Source organism: Aulostomus chinensis, chromosome 6 (assembly GCF_037954235.1).
Source record: "Aulostomus chinensis isolate RoL2024-O1b breed Wild chromosome 6, RoL_Achi_v1.0, whole genome shotgun sequence".
Lineage (NCBI taxonomy): Eukaryota > Metazoa > Chordata > Actinopteri > Syngnathiformes > Aulostomidae > Aulostomus > Aulostomus chinensis.
The window spans coordinates 31,296,150-31,319,052 of record NC_141325.1 but is presented as its reverse complement, the minus strand read 5'-3'; the positions used below and the strand labels follow the sequence as shown (position 1 = coordinate 31,319,052).

Genomic DNA, 22,903 nt, shown 5'->3' with positions numbered 1-22,903 from the left:
ACCCACAACCTTCTTGCTGGGGGCCACAGTGAGGACCACTGCTCCACCCACAACCTTCTTGCTGGGGGCCACAGGGAGGACCACTGCTCCACCCACAACCTTCTTGCTGGGGGCCACAGTGAGGACCACTGCTCCACCCACAACCTTCTTGCTGGGTGGCCACAGTGAGGACCACTGCTCCACCCACAACCTTCTTGCTGGGTGGCCACAGTGAGGACCACTGCTCCACTGGGCCGCCCCGAATGTATACATATTCTAAATAAAATATTTTAAATAGTGAAACGTACATTTTTAATCCATTTTATTAATGCTTGGGAACAGGAGTCGGGAGCTCTGGTGTGAATCACCAGTTCAGGATCAAATTATCGTATCAAACCAGCAAAATGCTGTTGTTTCACACATTAGTTCAGTCTTACAGACAGGAAGCAAAGGCTGCTGGGTAATTGTGACTCCGCCCCTGACATCTACCATCTCACATGAGAGTCTGGGTGACTGACAGTTCCAACTGTGTAAGAGCACATTTGTCCGCTAGAATACTTAATGAATGTGGCCCAGTCACATTTAGGACTATTAATTATAACATCATTTCCTGTCATGATGATGGTCACAACATCATATCAGAAGCATCAAGCACACATTAACATTTAATAAAAACAATCCAATCATAAAGTAGTTCATCTTAATTATCTGCCGAGAGAACACAATGATTTCTCTAGAACATCAAGATTAGTGATGTCACATCCTCTTGAAGAACCTGGAGAACAAAGAGAGCAAACAGGACATCAAAGTGCATTTGGGTCCATTCCCAACACATCTGCAGTCATTTATGAGTGAATGAATGTGTGTTGGATTAACGTCAACACAAATCAAAGATATGGAAATTAATATTGCACTTGCTGTCTGTGGTTACAACTCATAGCTCCGATCCAGCGAATCACTGGTCGAGTCAAAGTCAACACAGCATCTCAGCTGTGTTGACTTCCAGTGACTGACCAGCACAAAGTGAATCTTCAGCATTCTGTCACACCACCTGATGCAAACAGGAAGTGTGGCGGGATGTTCGCACCTGGAGCAACAGTATCCAGCCACAGCGGCTAAAGAGACCATGCTAACGGCTGCAGCAGCGGATACAGACGACAACTTCAGAACGAAGGATGATCCTGCAACGAGACAATGACGGGTGACGAAGAAGCGATGGAACGTGTTTTAATATTTTACATCAAAATTGTCACGAGCATTCTGGTATCATGAACACACTCAGTCAAACAAACTGGCAGGGTTTGGCGACGGCGTCATCACCTCGTACTTTAGCCCACAGGACACAGGAACTTTTGAGAGTCTGGGAAGTAAAGATGTGATCATCAGTGACGAGCAGAGGTTCGCTGCTGTTCCTCACACCTCAGCTGACATGCTGAGTGTGTGTCCATACACACAATAACCCAGTAGTCACCAGCGAACCCATAATAATCTGAATTTATCTTGTTTACATGTACTTTGATGATGTGTTATCTGAAAGAGACTGATAAAGATCAGCAGTAAGTACATAATTCAGTTTGATTTCTATACATGAACTGAATACAACAGAAGACTGGGCAAGAATCAAGGCCTCTTGCTTGTGATGTTGACTGACATTCTTTAGACCAGGGGTGTCCAAACTGGTCCAGTCAGGGCCGGTGTGGCTGCAGGTTTTCATTCCAACCCAGCAAAAGCAACACCTGATCCAACAAATGAGCTGTGAGGACGCAGCTTAGTTGATTTAAGTAGAATCAGGTGTTGCTTTTGCTGGGTTGGAATGAAAACCTGCAGCCACACCGGCCCTGACTGGACCAGTTTGGACACCCCTGGTTTAGACAATGAGGGCAGTCAGCATTTAGCATTTAGCAGAGGTCACGTCGACAATGCAAAGTTTTTTTCCATTCCTCTGGAATTTATAATTTGTTTTCAGTGGTAAAAGAAAGAGTGACATGATGAGCAAGTAACAAATCACGGAAGGATATATCCTTTAACATTCAATCAAGGCCTCTTGCTTGCGATGTTGACTGCCCTCATTCTCTAAAGAATGTCAGTCTACATGCGGACCATCTGGTAACTCCAGAAGAACAATGATTTACTCGCCCTTTTCCACTGACTAACAGCTCGCAGGATGATGTAATAGTTCCTGCCGTTCTCCAGAGGAGCGTTGAGGAAGCCTCCGTAGTGACGTCCGTCCCCCACGGTGAAGTTCATCGCTGTTGTGATGTGTGAGACGTGAATCTGGGCGGCGATGTACTCGCTTCTACCGGAGGAGCAGGTGAACACCACGACGCCTTCTACGGGAAGCACCAACACCTGGTAGAAACTGAGGACCAAGAAAAAAATATTAAAGCTTTATCTTCATGTCACAGCACAAGTTTCACTTCAAATAAATGTTGCTGTCATCATTTTGGAGTTCCTGTAAATGCAGGAACTCATTCTCCAGCTTTGCAGCTTTTTAACTTTTCCTGTCTGCTCCCATGTGTCACTGCTGCTACCTGATGGCGTCCAGAGCATCAGGTGATCTGCGTAGCCTCAGAGTTGGTGCAGGGGTCTCAAACTCTCTGTAGTAGACAACTGGTGCTGCTGGAGGTTCTGTCAGATGTACATGTACACGTGACCTCAGCGGTATCATATATCAAATCAGCAGACAGCTGGTGCAGGTAAACGCCGTTACCTGTCAGACTGGTGTTGGTGCTGATGGAGGCTGTGAATTGTGCTGACACGGCAGTGATGGAGATGCTGTAGTTAGTAACTGGAAGAAGGTCGAGACAGACCTCCACCCACTTGGCCCTGGAGCTCAGAAGCTGCTTCCGTCTGTCATGGAAGGTTCTCTCATAGTCTCGAGTTCCCGAGTAGGTCACCTGGAGGAATGACAGCAGGTGAGAGATTTCACCGTAGAGCCATGGACTCCTGGGCAGAGGAGGTCCGGCGTTACCTTGTAAACTTCCGTATCCTCTTCATACTTCTCTGCTCTCCAGTGCAAACATTTCTCATTGGATATGTAAAGGTGACTGATAGGAGGCTTGATCTCTGTGAGGTAGGAGACATGAGAATATTGATAGTCCACTCAGGCGGGTGTTGGATCACCAGACCAGGTGACCTCTACCGGCGGTTACGCACCGATGCACGTGAGCGTTGCTCGCAGCCAAACACCAGAGCTGCTGCACACAGACACGTTGGTGCCTCTCCAGCTGCGATAACCTTCCACACAGCGATGCATCGCTAGGCTCCCATTACGCCAGACCACCTCTGAGCGGGCGAGGAAGGGAACCGGGCCGCATTTGGCTGGAACACAACAGCTTGGATTCATTCACTCAGCAACCGACCGACTGAACCTGAGAAAAGGGTCAGAGCTGACACTCTACTGTGTTTTCTTCTCTTTGACGTTATTGTGACTGCTACTCTGGAATCACCACAGGAGAATGGAGCTGTCCAGACGTTTGATTGATCAGCTGCACGTTGAGAAGACAAATTAACCCAGAACTTTTCTGCTTCTCACCATCCATCCATCCATCCATCCACTCATCCATCCATCCATCCACCCATCCATCCACTCATCCATCCATCCATCCACCCATCCATCCACTCATCCATCCATCCATCCACCCATCCATCCACCCATCCATCCACTCATCCATCCATCCATCCACCCATCCATCCACTCATCCATCCATCCATCCATCCACTCATCCATCCATCCATCCACCCATCCATCCACTCATCCATCCACTCATCCATCCATCCATCCACCCATCCATCCACTCATCCATCCATCCATCCATCCACTCATCCATCCATCCATCCACCCATCCACTCATCCATCCACCCATCCATCCATCCATCCACCCATCCATCCACTCATCCATCCATCCATCCACCCATCCATCCATCCATCCACTCATCCATCCATCCATCCACCCATCCATCCATCCACCCATCCATCCACTCATCCATCCATCCATCCATCCATCCATCCATCCATCCACCCATCCATCCACTCATCCATCCATCCATCCACCCATCCATCCACTCATCCATCCATCCATCCACCCATCCATCCACTCATCCATCCATCCATCCACCCATCCATCCACTCATCCATCCATCCATCCACCCATCCATCCACCCATCCATCCACTCATCCATCCATCCATCCACCCATCCATCCACTCATCCATCCACTCATCCATCCATCCATCCACCCATCCATCCACTCATCCATCCATCCATCCACCCATCCATCCACTCATCCATCCATCCATCCACCCATCCATCCACCCATCCATCCACTCATCCATCCATCCATCCACCCATCCATCCACTCATCCATCCACTCATCCATCCATCCATCCACCCATCCATCCACTCATCCATCCATCCATCCATCCACTCATCCATCCATCCATCCACCCATCCACTCATCCATCCACCCATCCATCCATCCACCCATCCATCCACTCATCCATCCATCCATCCACCCATCCACTCATCCATCCACCCATCCATCCATCCACCCATCCATCCACTCATCCATCCACCCATCCATCCATCCATCCACCCATCCACCAATCATCCATCCATCCATCCACCCATCCATCCACTCATCCATCCACCCATCCATCCACTCATCCATCCATCCACCCATCCATCCACTCATCCATCCACCCATCCATCCACTCATCCATCCATCCACCCATCCATCCACTCATCCATCCATCCACCCATCCATCCACCCATCCATCCACTCATCCATTCATCCATCCATCCATCCACCCATCCATTCATCCATCCATTCATCCATCCACTCATCCATCCACCCATCCATCCACTCATCCATCCACCCATCCATTCATCCATCCATCCATCCACCCATCCATTCATCCATCCATCCACTCATCCATCCATCCACCCATCCATCCATCATCCATCCATCCACCCATCCATCCATCCACTCATCCATCCATCCACCCATCCATCCATCCATCCACTCATCCATCAATCCATCCATCCATCCACTCATCCATCCATCCACCCATCCATCCATCCATCCATCCATCATCCATCCACTCATCCATCCATCCACTCATCCATCCATCCACCCATCCATCCATCATCCATCCATCCACCCATCCATCCATCCATCATCCATCCATCCACCCATCCATTCATCCACCCATCCATCCATCTATCCATCCATCCATCCACTCATCCATCCATCCATCCATCCATCCATCCATCCATCCATCCATCTATCCATCCATCCATCCATCCACCCATCCATCCATCCATCCACCCATCCATCCCTCCATCATCCATCCCTCCATGTTCCCCCTCTCCTCCTGTTGAGGGTGGTGGGGGTGGAGCCTATCCCAGCAGCCTTCCCCCTGGACAGGTCACCAGTCCATGGCAGGGCCAACACATAGAGACAGACAACCATTGGCTCTCCCAGCCACGCCTACGGTCAATTTAGAGTCTGGATTAACCTGGTCCCTCTTGATGTCTTTGGACTGTGGAGGAAGCTGGAGTACCAGAGAGAACCCAGCAGGAACAGGGAGAACATGGAGACTCACCCAGAAAGACCCCGTGCTGCAGCCGGGGCTCCACCCACAACCTTCTTGCTGGGGGCCACAGGGAGGACCACTGCTCCACCCACAACCTTCTTGCTGGGGGGCCACAGTGAGGACCACTGCTCCACCGGAACACCAAAGAGATTTTTACTGAAGTGAAATTAAAACATCTTGCCAGCTATGTGGTCGAGTTTGATTGTGAATGGTTACGAGGGAACCCTGCTAACACACAGGAGAACCTGAGTGGCTCCTGACAGCATGTCTTTCCAGGAGGAGGAGGAGGGGGAGAAGGAGGGAGGCAGCTATACAGGAACTGGGGTTTTATTATTTAAACCACCAGAGAACTGGCAGAACCCTCAGAAAGGAACTCAGAACCAAACAGACTAACAGGTGAATTCACCAGGAAAAGAGAGCAGTCGAGAAAGAGCAGGAGGAAGAACGCCAGGAACGAGCTGAGTGACCGTTTCCCCCTGAGAGGACATGTGATGCGTCCACTGTGTCTTTGTAGAGATGTAGAATCTAAGAAGAAGAACAGCAGTGGCGGTCCAGACACGCGTCACCAAGCTGATTCCTGTTACGGCTGAAGCTTCAACATGGTGGTACTAGTTTGTAGTACTACTTATGTCACATCCCTGACTACTGTACCTCTGCAGCGTACTGATACGGGAGTCCACTCTCCTGAAGACTGACAGGTTGAAATTGCATTTCCAGTCTCCTGGTGAAATCCATCCACGCACTCATACAGCACCACAGTGCTGGGACGGCTGGTCCTGTCCCACAGCAGGTTAGTATGGGGAGGGGTTAGTGGGGGGCCACAGCTTATTTCTGCACACAGACATGAATTAGGAAGAAGACAGCAAGTCAGTGTGGACGACTAGAAGCTGCAGCATCAGTGGATTATGTTCACGTGACAGCGTTAACATCAGAGTAACAACCCAAGAGTGCAGGTAGAAGGACAAGGGCAGCCCTCATGATCACCTTGGCACTGCAGAGACACCTGGTCCCAGTCTCCACGCCCAGTACAGATGGACACATTTGTCTGTCCAACACTGCGATATCCAGGGAGACAATGATAAAGAGCCTGCGAGCCCACGGTGGAGCTCTGATCCCACAGCAGGATGGAGTGAGGGATGTCAGGAGGAGCCCCACAGTCCACCTCTACACACATGAAGACCAGACTCTTTAACATCTGGACAGCAGCTGGACAATCATAACCAACCACAGAGCTGCTGTTACCTGTGCAGGAGATCTTTGGTTCAGTCCAGTAACCCTTAGTGGTGCACAGGGACACCTCGTCTCCTTCACTGTGATAAAATCCTGTTTTGCAGTAGTAGGTGACCATGCTTCCAGGGGTGGAGCTGCCATTCCACACCTGGCTAGTGTGTGGCAGCACAGGAGGGTCACCACACAGTATTGCTGAGACAAATGTTACATGGAGGTGAAAAAAATCAGTCGCAGCAGTCGCTCTTCTAGTCCTCAACAAACCTTTGGTTCTGTTGACCCAAGTTCCAGTGGAGCTTTGGAGGTGCTGCGTCAAATCACTGCTCCCAGTCAGGAAAGTAGTTCCAGCTACGTGTCTGATTCTACCACTACAACGTCTCCTCATGTTAAACTGGTATTCATCACCAAGGTTACACACAACCCTCCTGATATTAATGCACTTCCCACCCACTACCAGTCATTATGCTAAGCTAACTAATGCGGCTCTCAGCTCCATAGAGGAGGGGCTCAACCTCGTGTCTGGTTCTGGGGACAATGAACAATAAGGGGCTTTCACTAAAAGTGGGTGTGTGTCTGTAGGAAAATGATCTGCCCTAAAATATAAATCAATATAATAAGTAATAAATATAACCCCCCGAGACATGGTAAAATAGAACTATAAGAAGTGGAAGAGGACTGCTGTTGCCTAATCTGTGAGTGAATTACCTTGGCATGAGAGGGTTGGGGTGGTCCACTGACCGCTATCACTACAGATAGACACATGATGTCCTCCTTTGTTATAAAAGCCGTCTTTACAGAGATAGACCACAGAACTGCCAGGGGTCGAGTTTCCGTCCCACACCTGCTCACTGGATTCTATTACTGGAGGATTTCCACATAGAATCTCTACATGGAACAATCACAACATCATATAAGCACTAGCATGTGGAACACAGCAGTAGGGGACAGTGCAAAACTGAAGACAGAGGAGCGAGGTACCTTGGCAGAGCAGAGATGCCCCAGTCCACTGTCCAGCAGAGGTACAGGTGGAGACATCGCTCTGTCCACTGTTGTGGTATCCAGAGTTACACTGGTAACGCACTTGAGAGCCCATCCTGGAGCTCCGATTCCACAGCATGAAAGAGTGAGGGAAGGCTGGGGGGGGGCCACAGTCCACCCCTGCAAGCCAACAGAGCCATGCATGAAACCACGGCCACCCGAGAAAACCGCTCAGAAGAATCGGTCCTTGACATGACCTCCACACCCCTGGAACTGGCCGATGGAACTCAGATGGGCGCTTGTTTGTTCTGTGCCGTTAAGGTTGATGTCTACGATTCATCTAGAAACCTTAATGTGTTCATTGCACTTCAACAGAAATCCGTCATGACCTCCAAGGTGTGAGAAGCAGCACACAGTGGCGTGGCCTCCCGAGGGCGGTCAGGTTTGAAGAGGAGGCGGAGCCATGTTTTGATTTGTGAGAAATATGGGGATAATTAAATTAAATGCGTCATGTAACAATTCATGGACGTTCAGAAATAAAATGTTGTCCAGCGTTATCATGAATTCATCTGGGAACCCTTACAACTGAAAGAAAGAATTTATTTCCAGAATTTAACGCTGCCAGTGAAATTTCATTTTCACGTACCAATGATACCGATCACCCCTCCACCCAGGGGCGGGCCAACAGACCTAACATTCAGAAAACGTCTGTTTTTCATGGTGTCAAATGGACTGAGTGCTCTCCTCCGGGGCTCACGGCTCCCTCCTGCTCCGGCCCTCGGCTGAGGAGCAACCGGCCGACCGGAAGAAGAAGTCTTCAAACTAAACTAAACTAAAGGAGGAACCGTGACTTGCTGTCACCTGCTACTCTCATCAAGAGACTCACAAACTTTGGAGAGAGTTAGAATAATATCAGGGTTGCTGCCATTTTCATACTAGAGGACACAAGTCCTCTAAGGTCCTGAGTTATGCAAGGGTTAAAGGTCAAGGGTTAAAGATTAAAGGTTAACGGTGAGGCACTGGTGCACACTGGCAATAATATAAAACGAACAAGCATTTGTACTTAACAGTGACTGTTCTGAGCACCCAGGAGTGAAGAAAGTTCATGATAGTTGTAGTAGACAGTTCATCATCATCATCATCATCATCATCATCCTCATCATCACCATCATCATCCTCATCCTCATCCTCATCCTCATCATCATCATCATCCTCATCATCATCATCCTCATCCTCATCATCCTCATCCTCATCATCATCATCATCCTCATCATCATCACCATCATCATCATCATCCTCATCATCATCCTCATCATCATCACCATCATCATCATCATCCTCATCATCACCATCATCATCATCATCATCATCACCATCATCATCATCATCCTCATCATCACCATCATCATCATCATCATGCTCTAATGTTGAGGAGAAGATCTGAGCAGCAGACAGATTCTCTGTTACCTTCACAGCGCATGCTCCGCCCCCTCCACTGTCCATCAGCTCCACACAGTGACGTGTTGACTCCGCCCCTCCACAGGAAGCCGTCACCACACTCAAACACAGCCACACTTCCATATGTGGTGCCTGTAGCTGACAGCAGAACTGAGCCCTGCAACGGTGCCGGCTGGCCACAGTCCACCACTAAGGCGGGTCAGAACATCAGTCATGTTACTCCTTTCCTGATTCAGCCAGCAGGAGATGGTCATGTGACAACTAAGCACGAATAATTGTGGCTGTCCAAACGCTCACGGACATTTTCCACAGCAGACATTTTTGGTCAATTATTTATCCAATTCATGGTTCCAGAGTGATATTTTAGTCAGCAGCAGTGTGGTACGGGCGTGCTGTTCACTCGGTTCAGATCCAACCCATCCTGGAATTACTGACTAGTGACTTCTGTGAAAAATGTCAAAATTTTGGACTCAGAAATACTGATTCTTGTGAAACAACCTGTTAATGGAACCGTACCTTTGCAGAACGCCTGGTCTTGGTGAGGGTGAAATGGCTCGGTTCCATCATGGACTTGGTATCCCCGCCGGCAGCTGCAGTCAAAGCTGCCGTCCAGGTTCCTGCACTGACCCCCCTCTCCACACAGCCCTGAGATCCTGCACTCATCAATGTCTGCACAACCAATGGGAGAAGAACATGAGCATGATATCATCACCTCTACTTCAGTTTGGAGAACTGGTGCATCTCCATGGTCACACTGGTTCTGGTGGTACTGGCCAGTAGTTTGGGTCTTCTCTCATATTTTAGGAGTTCTAGGTAGTTTCCAGCCCATCGGTGGATGGAAGAGAAGAAAAGTTACTGGGGAAACGTTTCCAATGTTCTGTAAGCTGTGCCAACATTATCCCATTGGTCTCAGGTCCAGTTCTCTGTCAGCCTCAGTCTCATATTTCTGTTGACAGAAGCCTTCTGCCACACTGTGTCTGGCTCCTCCTTCTTGGTCAGGGGGCATCTGACTTTGTCACATACATCATGGCTGCCATTCCTTACTTCTTCTTCAGCGTTATGGAGAGTTGATGCCACGGACATGAAGATGAACTGAACACTCTTGTCATGTGGGATCTTTTAGCTTGTCGGTACTGAATTGAACATGTGAGTTGTGATGTTTTCTTTTGTCTTCAGTTCAACTTTACGCATCATCAGGAGCTCATTGTGTCACTTCTATGTTCGGCCCCTGGGGGGTTGTTGATGCCTGGTTAGAACCTTTGTGAGGGTGCAACCAGCTTGTTGTGTATTTGGCTGTTTGGTGTGTGTGTGGGAACAAAGGCCTGAGGACTGAGGGCAGCTCATGGCCTCCGTCTCTTGCTTTGTCTTGTCCCGAACGTCCTGCTTGTACCTTACTTCTTCATAAAACCTTTCAGCTGTACCGTCATCTTAAGGTGTTGTTGAGCGTAAACTGGGAGGATTCAGAGCAGCCTGCTGGATGCTGGCGTGCAGCTGATGGCTGGACTGAAGCCTCCACTGTGCTGCTGCCCAGAAGCTTCTCCTCTCCACTGTCTGCTGTAGCAGGTCCAGTCTGAGGATGGCTGCTTCATGGCTCAGTGCCTTCACTTCTCTACAGACATCCAGTCTCCCAACATTCCATGTCCACTGATGGTGATGGTCTTTGGGAGGCTGATCCCAGGAACAAACATGTCACCTCCACCCTCAGACAAGACACCTGACTGGTCTGGGATGAAGATATCTGACTTTATCCATCCTGAGGTTCACTGAGCAGGGAGCTAAGTGGTGGACCCCCAGCACCCCTGTTCTTCTGCCTGGAACCGTAGACAGATCCCCCCGGTTCAGGATCAACCAGTAACAGAACTGTAGTGCCCTCAGAGGTGCTACCTCTCCCTCAACCCCCAAAACCACTTCAACATCACATTAATTAATTCAATTATTAACTTGAACACATCTGTGGGGGAAATTCCATTCAATATTCAGAAAACTTAAATACATACAGTTGTTTTAAATCACTTTTTGTGTTCTCATGAAAACTATTTTTTCTTTAAATGATTGAGAAAATAGCAAAATTGCTGTATTTTCAACTAAATGCTTATGCTTGTGTGGATTGTGTGCTTTAGCACAAGTAGCTCATGCTCCTTCACATTAAGGTAGAACCCGAGTGTTCTAGTTAGTTTTGCCCACATATCTTCGTGGCTCCTATTTGATCACGCAATCATGCGTCTTGATTAAGAAGACCTGGATCATAGCGGACAGTGACCTGGAAAACGTTAGCTGCCGTTAGCCGTCAGTCTCCATTAGCTTCCAGCTACATGTAAGTGTCTGGCTCTTCCTGCATTCTTGGGTCACAAAGAAGTGATGCAGGAGGGAAAAAACATCTTCATGAGCTCTGGACACTTTAAATTAGATAAAATATTCTTTTTGGTTCAAGTCATTTTAATAATATCAAAGGATTCTATGAATGTTGGAGACAGGACTCCAGTCTACTTTCTTCTGAGCCGTGTGGGTCAACTCACCCTGGCAGTGGGTTCCATCATTTGGGATGAAGATGGGCAGGTTGTTGGAGGGGTGGTATCCATGCAGGCAGGTGCAGTAGAAGCTGCCGTACGTGTTGTGGCAGGTGGTGTGCTGCCCACACATCTTCACGGCTCCTATTTGACATTCATCTTTATCTAGACGCAGGAACAATGCAGGTACAACCTCATTATTAAGGTGAAGACTTAGGTTCCTGTTCTCTTAATCCCCCTTGAAAGCAATACTTCACCAAAGATGGGATTTTTTGTGTACAACTAATGGATACTGACAGCTAACAACTGCTGAACTGTCATCATTCATCCGTTTACAAACTCTCCAGGTCATCGTCTGGTAAAATCCACATCTTCTGAACCTCTGACTGGAGATAAAAGCTAACTGTAGCACTTCCAGTTCAGCGCTACTGTGAAGCAGCACAAGGACGTTCATTCTACTAAATGCTTAAGCTAGGGTTTTGATGCTTCAGCACAAGTAGCTCATGCTCCTTCAAATTTAAGCAGAACCAAAGTGTTCTGGTTCATTTTGGTCTCCAGTCAAAGTACTTGTGGATTACTGATTATGCGTCTTGATTAAGAAGACCTGGATCATAGCGGACAGTGACCTGGAAAACGTTAGCTGCCGTTAGCCGTCATGTCTCCATTAGCTTCCAGCTACATATAAGTGTCTGGCTCTTCCTGCATTCTGGGGTCGCAAAGAAGTGATGCAGGAGGGAAAAAACATCTTCATGAGCTCTGGACACTTTAAATTAGTGTTTGAAAGATAAAATATACTTTTTGGTTCAAGTCACTTTAATAATATCAATAATGAGCAAAAAGTTGATAAATTTACAAACCCAGCAGATAAATCAGTCTCAGGTGGATTTGCAGTCCGTGTGACATAAGTCCATCAACTCACGAGGTAAATATCTGTCCCTCTAGCTCCTAAATGCTAATCAATTAGCTGGGCAGGTAACAGTAAGATCTCAGGTGTGAAACTGTGCTGGTGAGCGCTTGTTATGTCCAAAACACTGAATCTTTGACTGCATGTCATATTATACACAGCCATTAATTCCATTGTTGAGATTAACATCTAAAAAGTTTAAATGAATTAGAATATTGGATGTCCAGAACTACCTTATGAGTCATTTTTGACTCCATCTCTCTTCTGAATCAGCTGAATCAAAGAAACTTCATAATACATGAAAATAGATAAATACATCATAAAACATGAAAAAACGTTTCCCACCTTGACAGGAGGATCTTCCATTTCCCACAAAACCATACTTGCAGTTACAAACTTTTCCAGAAAGATCAGCCTTTTCTTCACATGTTGCATTAGCGTGGCATGTAGCACATACGTCCTCCAGGGTTTGGCTGGTTGCTGGCATGTCTGTGTGTGTTTGGGGAGGGGGGGGGGGGGGGGGTTGATGTGCATCCATTAGTCAGGGTCCTGAAGGCAGCTGCTGGGTTTCTAGGTGACTTTAACACACTAAAATATAATTGACCTCCAATAATCACCAATATGCTCACCTGCAATCACACAAAGCAGAAAGAAGACAATAACAGTGTTGTCAGCCATTCTCTCCAGAGTGGGATTCTTCCCTTCACCTTCTCTCCTCCTCGTCTCTGCCTTCTCTCCGTTTCATTTTGACTTCCGGACTTTGGAGACACTGAGCGGATTTGATAACCAGGATTCAGATGACGCTGGGAGCGAAAACCCTTTCAGTGGTTTTGCTGCAGCTGGTTTTAGTGGTTTGACATGTTCAGTCACACATGTTGATGCCACTGCGGAGGATGATAACGGCTATATTTGGTCCAACGAACCTGCTGCCACTCATCAGTGCGTCCTCAGACGGCAGCTGTCTCTCACTGGCTAAAAAGAAGCACACAGGGGACGCAGGTCCCAGTGCGGCTTGTGTGGCATAGTTCATGTTTAGGAGTGTTACTTGTATACGGGCGAACAAAACATCCCAAAATAGAGGCTCCTGACTCGCTCGTTCCGCGTAAATGGGCCCATCATCCTCCCCCAACACCAGTTTGTGGAGGGTGGGAGGGGGAGATAAGTCTGGTGAAGTGCTATCTCCCCCCAGCAGGGTCTTAACTGGGGCCTGTCACTCAAACCAGTCAACCATGACCTCACACCAGTGCTGCTGGACTGGGCTGATTAAACCCCGCCAGCCCCCCCACACCCCAGTCTGACTGAGTTACTGAGGAACGTTTCACCCAAATGTCAGATGTTTCTTTCACCCAAACATCCAACGTGTAATGATATTCTATATCCAAAAGGTCAAAGGTCACAAGCAATGTGGCATCATAATGTTGTGCCCAGTAGGGGAAGAGCAGTCATCTTTGGCATGAGGAACTCCTAGTAGTTCTGCGTGTCTCCAAAGCCCTGATCAGTGAAAGACAAAAGCCGAAGGAGCTGTTTTTGTTTTCCTGGAGACACCAGAGACCAGTCTAGTTCTGATGGTCTCACGGGATCCACACCAGAGACCAGTCTAGTTCTGATGGTCTCACGGGATCCACACCAGAGACCAGTCTAGTTCTGATGGACTCACGGGATCCACACCAGAGACCAGTCTAGTTCTGATGGTCTCACGGGATCCACACCAGAGACCAGTCTAGTTCTGATGGTCTCACGGGATCCACACCAGAGACCAGTCTAGTTCTGATGGACTCACGGGATCCACACCAGAGACCAGTCTAGTTCTGATGGTCTCACGGGATCCACACCAGAGACCAGTCTAGTTCTGATGGTCTCACGGGATCCACACCAGAGACCAGTCTGGGCCTGATGGTCTCACGGGATCCACACCAGAGACCAGTCTGGGCCTGATGGGCTCACACACTTATCCATATATCCATGTATAAAGAACATGGAGATTCTCCATGTTCTCATGTAATATGGTTTATGTATGCATTGTCCACGTCATGCTGCTTGTCTTTACGTCTGTTGTATGAACTGTGCCTTTGAGATGCAAAGATAAAAGATTAAAGCTGCTCTCATTGTTAATTTGGTGTTAAAAGTCGAGCAAATAATTATTGGATTGATGAAAGGAGTTCTGGGCCCTTCAGTCCCCGGCAAGAACCTCTGAGGTGGAGGTTAATTTACTAGTTTCTGTCAGGCCATCCTGGCTGAAAGTGGTACGTTCCTTGAGCATTCTGACAGAGAACGTCTAGGGGGAAGATATTTAGCAGACTTGCGGGGAACTTTCAGGATGTTCTGGGAATGTTTAGGGAATATTTTAGAATACATATCCAGTATGGGGCTGCACGGTGGTGCAGTGGTCCTCACTGTGGCCCCCCAGCAAGAAGGTTGTGGGTGGAGCCCCGCTGCAGCACGGGGTCTTTCTGGGTGAGTCTCCATGTTCTCCCTGTTCCTGCTGGGTTCTCTCTGGTACTCCAGCTTCCTCCACAGTCCAAAGACATCAATTTGGGGACGAGGCTGATTGATTCTCTAAATTGACCGTAGGTATGAATGTGAGTGTGAATGGTTGTTCGTCTCTGTGTGTTGGCCCTGCGATGGACTGGCGACCTGTCCAGGGTGAACCCCGCCTCTCGCCCGTAGATGCTGGGATAGGCTCCACCCCCCCACGACCCTTACTAGGAAGGAATAAGCGGAAGATGACGATGACGATATATCCAGTATGTTCCCTCCAGGTCTTCAGTTCTTGTAATTGGTTCTTGGAACATAGTTTTGAGACTTTGGGGGAACAGACTGTATTATGCTCCCCTAAATGTTCCCAGAACATCCTGGATGATCTCTGAACATTGACCGAACAGAGCCCCCCCATCCTTTACTGAAGTTTTGGAACCAGTGGGGACATTCACAGAACACACTGGGAACATACCTAGACCATACAGCTGTGGAACAGAGCTGTGGTTCTCATGTATTTATAGAGAGCAGAACTAGTCCTGGCACAGTACCATGATACCACATCTCATGACAGAGCCAACCAGACCAAAAATGTTAAAATGCCCTTTATTTTTATTCGTTCTTGACTGAACAGACCTGATGTCATTCGAACAGCTCAAGTCCAACATGCTTTTCATTTTCTTGGTATCAAAATGTCATCAACTTCAGAGTTATGGGAACATCATTTTGACCCAGGAGTGTGAAAGTGAGCCCAAAAGGAAGCACGCCACTCCTCAGCGTAGCTTCCTAGCTCCACCCTAACCACCCGCACAGTTTTATGTCCAACAACTGCTGAGGAAAAGAGGATTTGAGTAAAAGCGTCAGTAGAAAACCTAGCTTCGGTGCTTTCATGCGTAGCTTCACAGTCCTGATCGGGCCGTTTCAGGATGCCACGCGGGACCCTTGACCTCCTGAAGGGTCATAGAAGGGTGCAGAGGCAGCAGCGCTGTGTCCTGTGTGAAGGCTCAGCTTCCTCGGGTGGAGGCAGGTCGGGTGGAGGTGACTCGTCTTTAGATTCTGACATGGAGCCGCTGGAGGTGTTAAACAACTTCCCACAAACCAGGTCAGCAGCTCTACCGTCCATGACGGACAAGTCCGTCACCGTCTTCTCTCTGAGGGACATGTCTCCATCATCGTCGTCATCTATCAGCACAAATTCCTTCAGGTAAACCATGGTGACACCTTGCAGGCTGTGGTTGTCTCCCAGGTCCTCCAGGGTCTGGGCGTCAGCAAAGGTCAGTGTGGACGTCTCTGTCAGGGTCTCGTGGGGGTCGGTGGAGTTGTCCTCCGGGCCTGAGTAGGCCTGGCTGCTCCAGTCTGCTAACCAGATGGAGTTGCTCTGAAGACTCTGGTGTCTCATGCTGTCCCTCTGGTCTGGGCTGTTGGACATCTTGTCTGTGCTGTCCCTTGTGAAGGCATCATTGTCTATGGCATGGCCATTTCCAGGGTAGATCTTAAAAGCCACCTTCTGGAGGTCATGGTGGATGTTGACGCTGCTGCCCCCTGCTGGGGAAGGCAGCATGACGCTGGCAGCATCGCCCTGTTTCTTCATCTAATTATTTGACTCCGCTGAAACGGAGAGCAGGAAGCTTGTTAGTGGACGGGTGAGAGATCAGTGCCGGGTGTGAATGAGAGAAGAAAACGTAGGAGCCAACTTTTTAAACTGAACTTTCTACACATGCAGGTTCATAAAGTGCAGACATGCAAAATGAGGCATAGCTCACTTAACAAATGAAAGTGTGGCTCCATTATTCATGACAGACATTACCACCACACACAAGCACCCCATCTTCAGCCACGTACTTCGACATCCCACACACTTACATACGCTCAGAGAGAAAAATCACATTAGGGTTGTTGCTGTGACATCACTTTACATGCGCCTCCCTACACCCTAGGTAGGTGGCTGCACTCGTCACTCCCTCTCCCGGTGTACCAGTAAGATTTACTGGGTTTAGATGAGCAGCAGGTAGATATCATAGAGACTCTCAGAGCCTCCAAGATGAACGAGAGACCTACAACTCCAGTTGTGCTCATGTCACAGTGTTTCAGGAGTGAAGTGTGCTCGAGGACTCGTTCCCCACACTGAGGTCACCCGTTCCTCTTGTCTCTTTAGCTTCAGGCTGCTCAACACTGTCAGAGCGCCGCTGCTGGAACTGGTTGAATTTGTGTCTGAACTGATAAAAAGTTGTGGAAGTTGCTGGAGGACGCAACAAGCTTTCATTCCTCCATGTAGACTGTTGATAGTGGAGCTCCGCCCACTCTACGTTTGCTTCCCTGTCACGTCCTCAGCTCTTCCTGTCTATCAGTGTCCTGCCACACAGAGCTGAACACCTTCACCAGCCAGACATCAGGTAGTACTACTACTGTGTACTAAGAAAGTGCCGGCCAGGCTTCATGAACAACAGTGGACTGTGAGATTGGCTGCTCTGAATAAATAAGTGAAGCTGGTACTTTTAAGAGAAGCAAAAATAACTCTGATTCCCTGAGGATGGTCTCTTTGAGGATGGAGACAGAAGAACTCCTCTAAAGTGCTCTAACCCACGACGAGTGTGTGTGTGTGTGTGTGCAGGGGGGGGGGGGGGGGTTGCAGAGATGAAACAGGAGCATTTCAGATGAATGCATCACTGAGTTCTCCAGAACATTGAAGTCTATCAGAATGCTCATGCCTTCCCTGCCTGATAGTCGACTCCTTCACCAGTATTTGTCAGCACTAAAAGCTCTTATAACAGACGACCCTCTCTCACTTGACTGAGTCGCATGCATGACAGAATCGGGACTCTATAAATGAATAATAGCAGTAATGTACATGTTGTGGCAGCGTGTGGCAGCGGCGCAGCAACAATGGATAAAATATAGATATGATTGAACAGCCCTGGCTGGATGTTTGTGTGCCAGCGAGGACTCAAGAAGCTTTGACTGCCAGGACAGAAATAAACAACCAATTAAATCAGGCGATGATGGAATCCTGTGAATACCAGGAGAAACATGTCAGTCACAGCAACATCTCCATCTCCTGATTTGTCGGAGGAACGTTGTGAAGTATTACATATAAAGGTTGCATATGTGGAGAGACAGAAGGACACAAAGAACTACGGTGCTAAGTGGTCTGATTTCCTTTGAAAATAAATACGGCAGAAGTGTGACTGCCTCTCTGTCCCAGCAGCAGCAACGACAGCACTATTGTTCTACACAGACATACAATTTCTCTTCAATCTACAACAGAAATATCCTAACATGCTCAGTAGAAAACAAGTCAACTACAAATTCAGCTTTGATAGATGAATTTACCTTCAGCCTCCGCAGCTGAAAACCACATGGTAGCAGGGGGACGGGGCGGCGGCGTCCGCTCTTCTGCAGACCAGTTGATGAAATGGACTTTTCTCCCTGAGCTGCTGCTGCTGCCACCCCCCCCCCCCCAAAAAAAACCTGGCGTGAAAAAGTCTTAAACATGCATTCTCTCAAGTGACCAGCAGGTGGCATATTAACTGGTTACAAAAACATTGCATAGTACAACAGGGGGTGGGGCCACAGAGATAAGACCTGCCCCCCTTACACTACTTACAGTTTAGCGCCTGCATGTCTTTATAAGATCATGGTTGTGTTCTTTGGCCCCATGGGCAGTAAACCCTTGGCAGAAAGACTCAAAGTTTCACAACATCACATAAATAAAAGCTACACCTCTGCTGGTTCACCACTCGACCACAGAAGAACTGAACCAGAATTGTTCAAGTTAGTTCCGGTCCCCAGTCAAAGGGTTTGTGGACTGCTGATAGTACACCTGGATCAAGGAGACCTGGATTGTACCAGACCACCTGGAGAGTTTGGAAACTGATGTTTTTGGACAGTTTAGCTGTTGTTAGCCGCCAGTCTCTGTTAGCTTTGAGCTAAATATGCGTGTCTGGTTCTTCCTGCATTCTAGAGACAGAGAAGTGATGGAGGAGGGAAAACCTCTGCGTGAGGTCAGGACTCCTGTTAGTGAGTACTTGGAGAGAAAGTATCACCATGATTTATTCACCCAGTTTGCCTCTCAAGTTTATGGTTTGTTAAATAAATTATGGTCCCATTATAGATAAAGTAGGAGCGGCTACCTTAGGGTTGATAGCGTGTCTTCAGTTCTGATATGGTCTCAAAAATCAAGATGCCAACCTCACGCCAGCCACACCTACTTCTGTAATCGTGTCTGCTGGGAGGCATTTGATGGAGTTCCCTCAAATACATCCATCAGAGTTTTTTAACATGGTCTGTTGTTGTCATTGAAAGAACATCTGAGGTCTTTGTTCCTGTTAGAGAGCCGCCATCTTCCTTCATGAACGCTGCGGCTGCAGCTCAGTGACGCATGAACGCGTCCTCTCTCAGCTGGACTGAGGGCGCTCTGGTAAATAATGCAGCAGGACAGACTCTGACATACATGAAGGCTCAAACACATTATTGAGGCTGATTAAATATTGACTAGGACTCACTCCTTGTAGGAATTATTCCTGTGTTAGCCTAGCATGCTAAAATGGTTGGCACGGCAACAAATGCAGACAACAGAACTACACTCACTGGCCACTTTATTAGGTACACCTTGCTAGTACCAGGTTGGACCCCCTTCAGAACTGCCTTAACCCTTGGTGGCACAGATTCAACAAAGTACTGGAAACGTTCCTCAGAGAGTTTGGTCCATATTGACATGATAGCTTCACGCAGTTGCTGCAGATTTGTCAGCTGCACATCCGTCATGCGAATCTCCGTTCCACCACATCCCAAAGGTGCCCTACTGGGTTGAGACCTGGAGACTGTGGAGGACAGTCACCTCATTGTCATGTTCAAGAAACCAGTCTGAGATGATTCCAGCTTCATGTCATGGTGCGTTATCCTGCTGGAAGTAGCCATCAGAAGATGGGTCCACTGTGGTCATCAAGGGATGAACGTGGTCAGCAACAACACTCAGGTAGGCTGTGGTGTTGCACCGATGCTCAATTGGTACGAAGGGGCCCAAAGTGTGCCAAGAAAATATCCCCTCACCAGTACAGCCCCACCAGCAGCCTGAACCCTTGATACAAGGCAGGATGGATCCATGCTTTCATGTCGCTGACGCCAAATTCTGACCCTACCATCCGAATGTCGCAGCAGAAATCCAGACTCATCAGACCAGCCAACGTTTTTCCAATCTTCTGTCCCATTTTGGTGAGCCTGTGCGAGTTGTAGCCTCAGTTTTCTGTTCTTAGCTGACAGGAGTGGCACCTGGCGGGGTCTTCTGCTGCTGTAGCCCGTCTGCCTCAAGGTTCGACGTGTTGTGTGTTCAGATGCTCTTCTGCACACCTTGGTTGTAACCAGTGGTTATTTGAGTTCCTGTTGTCTTTCTATCAGCTGGAACCAGTCTGGCCGTCCTCCTCTGACCTCTGGCACCAACAAGGCATTTTCGCCCTCAGCACTGCCGCTCACTGGATATTCTCTCTTTTTGGACCGTTCCCTGTAAACCCTCGAGATGGTTGAGCCTGAAAGTCCCAGTAGATCAGCAGTTTCTGAAACACTCAGACCAGCCCGTCTGGCACCGACCACCATGCCACGTTCAAAGACACTTAACTCACCTTTCCTCCCCATTCTGATGCTCGGTTTGAACGCAAGCAGGTGGTCTTGACCATGTCTACATGCCTAAAGGCATCGATTTGCTGCCATGTGATTGGCTGATTAGTAATTTGCGTTAACGAGCAGTTGGACAGGTGTGCCTTATAAAGTGGCCAGTGAGTGTACAGCTCCTATTAGTGCTCACTCGCATCCTTTACTGCAACCAACGTGAGAAACCACAAGCACCCAGGAAATGTAATGTAACAGAATGTGGTTTGAAAGAGCAGCAGCAGTAAATATACCTAGAACAGTAACGGGTTCATTGCAGCGTCACACACTAAAGTGAAGGTGTGTTGGACGCACAGGTGACCTTTAAACGCTGTTAGATGGTGAGAGGTTTGACAGGTTCCTACTGGGAACGTCCAGTAACTGAAGGCTTTGTCTTCCTTGTGTCCATGGAGACGTGACACACTGGAACCTACAGAGGGAACTTTTATCTTACATGTTCCAACAGCTTCTGTAAGGGTTTATGGGGGACGACTTTAAACAGGACATATTTAGAGGAATTTCAGCTTCTGTCCTACTCTAGCAATGACATCATCCACTATCGCAATGACATCATCCACTATCGCAATGACATCATCCACTATCGTGTTGTGCCAACTCAAACAGACCAAGAGATTAATTCAGAGATGTGACAATTGGTCCAGCTAATCCAGTCCTGAATTCAAGTGACCACATGCTCTTGAACAAAGGATTGTAAAAGAGGGGTGAAGACTCTGGCCACTGGCCCCCCTCTGAGAACCTGGCCACTGACCACATCCAAGAACCTGTCAAAATGCTATTGGCTGAGAGCCAGTATCATCCCACAGGAAGTGACATCATCGGCCTCCACATATAAACTTCAGCACGAAGAGGATTCTCTCTCTCTGGGTGATTTTCTTCTCTCGGTGGTTTTCCTCTCTTGGGTGGTTTGCAACGTCTTCAGAAGAGCCGACCTCTCCGGTTCTCCACTTCGGACCTCGAGTGCAGTGCAGCGACGACAGAGACTCCACAAGGACACCTCTCTCCCTCCTGTTCACTCGTCCAGAGAAGCCACCGTCGAGCCACGTGAACTGGTCCCTGGTGAAAGAAGCCCATCCCAGCTTCTTCACCTTCCCACCAGTAACTCCAGCAGACCCTGCAGGCTGCCCCGCCGCTCTGCTGCCCTCTCTCTCGCTCTCTCTCCGCTTCGTTATTAACATTCCACAAGTTCTACCTCCATGGTGCTAACTAGCGGCTAGCTAGCCTCAGCTAACTAGCCTAGCTGTTAACCCTGCTGCGATGCTAACTGGTTGCTAGGCAACCAGACTCCCCCCTCCCCTTCCTCACACCCTCACTCACACGTTTACACACACACACACACACTTTATCACTTGTATCTTTCGTTTAGATAACCGTTACACCAGCGTGTTGCTGATTGATGGATGCACTGTGTCAATAAACCCATTTTATTATCAGAGAGAAGTCGTCGTGTCTTTGTGTGCCAACTTGTGGTCACGTGTCTCAGCAACAGCAGCGCTGTGATCTCCTCCAACATCAGAGCCGTCCCAGGTGGTTGATGGTACAGGATATTGACTGTTAGTGGATCAACTCTGTTAGAGACTGGTAACTGTTACAAGGTTGTGTTTTGATGGAAATCTTGTCACAGGGCGCGTGGGGCGGAGGAGCAGTGACCTGTGCCCTCACCTCACAGGCCCATCGTGATCATGTTACGTTCCTGTGTCAGGCAGGAAGAATCATGTGACTTCTACGTGTTAGCAAGCTTGTTGATGATGGACGGAGCAAGTACACGCACTCAGTTTGTACAGCACCTCTCTACCTTAGAGGCACGCACACACACGTCACCATCAGCGCCGCGTTCAGGCCCTGACCATCATTTTTATGAACAGAGTCAAAGCGATGCAGTAAAAGTTAACGCAATTAATTACGTGCCTGTGAATGGAGAACAACGAGTAACCGGCAGAGGGCGGTTGTGGTTGAAGCTTAAACAATCAGAGTGTGTGTGTGTGTGTGTGTGTGTGTGGAGGGGCGGTGCCTGCCGGGCGCTGTGAACGAGCTCCGGCGGCGGGCACAGGCAGCCGGGCCTGCGAGTCAGAAACTTCATGTACAGATAAGCGGGACTGGGAAGTCTGTCGCTGCTGAAC

General features: G+C 48.4%; 2 protein-coding genes across 4 annotated transcripts; both read right to left on the bottom strand.

The window, feature by feature from the left end:
- Window positions 1-107: 107 nt before the first annotated feature.
- On the bottom strand, window positions 108-13,755 carry susd1 (sushi domain containing 1). Of its 2 annotated transcripts, XM_086207576.1 has the most exons (16): window positions 13,280-13,755; window positions 12,996-13,139; window positions 11,756-11,911; window positions 9,756-9,908; window positions 9,249-9,428; window positions 7,782-7,961; window positions 7,509-7,688; window positions 6,561-6,740; window positions 6,228-6,407; window positions 3,136-3,300; window positions 2,951-3,045; window positions 2,690-2,876; window positions 2,511-2,607; window positions 2,116-2,338; window positions 1,300-1,339; window positions 108-1,160 (listed from the first exon to the last, which is right to left on the bottom strand). In XM_086207576.1, the coding sequence occupies exons 1-16, from the start codon at window positions 13,326-13,328 to the stop codon at window positions 907-909; spliced, it is 2,463 nt and encodes an 820-aa protein (XP_086063702.1). In that variant the 5' UTR covers window positions 13,329-13,755; the 3' UTR covers window positions 108-906. The 2 variants fall into 2 exon arrangements, with proteins under 2 accessions (XP_086063702.1, XP_086063701.1); XM_086207575.1 differs by lacking the exons at window positions 6,228-6,407; window positions 6,561-6,740; window positions 7,509-7,688; window positions 7,782-7,961 and having other exon boundaries at window positions 164-754; window positions 1,067-1,160; window positions 13,280-13,732.
- Window positions 13,756-15,131: 1,376 nt separating this feature from the next.
- On the bottom strand, window positions 15,132-20,818 carry LOC147260786 (uncharacterized). Of its 2 annotated transcripts, XM_086205522.1 has the most exons (3): window positions 20,741-20,777; window positions 18,456-18,565; window positions 15,133-16,733 (listed from the first exon to the last, which is right to left on the bottom strand). In XM_086205522.1, exon 3 carries the CDS (start codon window positions 16,714-16,716, stop codon window positions 16,084-16,086), a length of 633 nt encoding a protein of 210 aa, XP_086061648.1. In that variant the 5' UTR covers window positions 16,717-16,733; window positions 18,456-18,565; window positions 20,741-20,777; the 3' UTR covers window positions 15,133-16,083. The 2 variants fall into 2 exon arrangements, with proteins under 2 accessions (XP_086061649.1, XP_086061648.1); XM_086205523.1 differs by lacking the exon at window positions 18,456-18,565 and having other exon boundaries at window positions 15,132-16,733; window positions 20,741-20,818.
- Between the last annotated feature and the right edge of the window lie 2,085 nt (window positions 20,819-22,903).

Coding starts and splice junctions, on each gene's coding strand:
- susd1 (XM_086207576.1), bottom strand. CDS start 13,328: ATGGCTGACAACACTGTTATTGTCTTCTTTCTGCTTTGTGTGATTGCA. Junction 7,962..9,248: donor GCGGAGCATGCGCTGTGAAG/GTAACAGAGAAT, acceptor GTTGGCTTGCAG/GGGTGGACTGTGGCCCCCCC. Junction 2,877..2,950: donor AGGATACGGAAGTTTACAAG/GTAACGCCGGAC, acceptor TCATTCCTCCAG/GTGACCTACTCGGGAACTCG.
- LOC147260786 (XM_086205523.1), bottom strand. CDS start 16,716: ATGAAGAAACAGGGCGATGCTGCCAGCGTCATGCTGCCTTCCCCAGCA.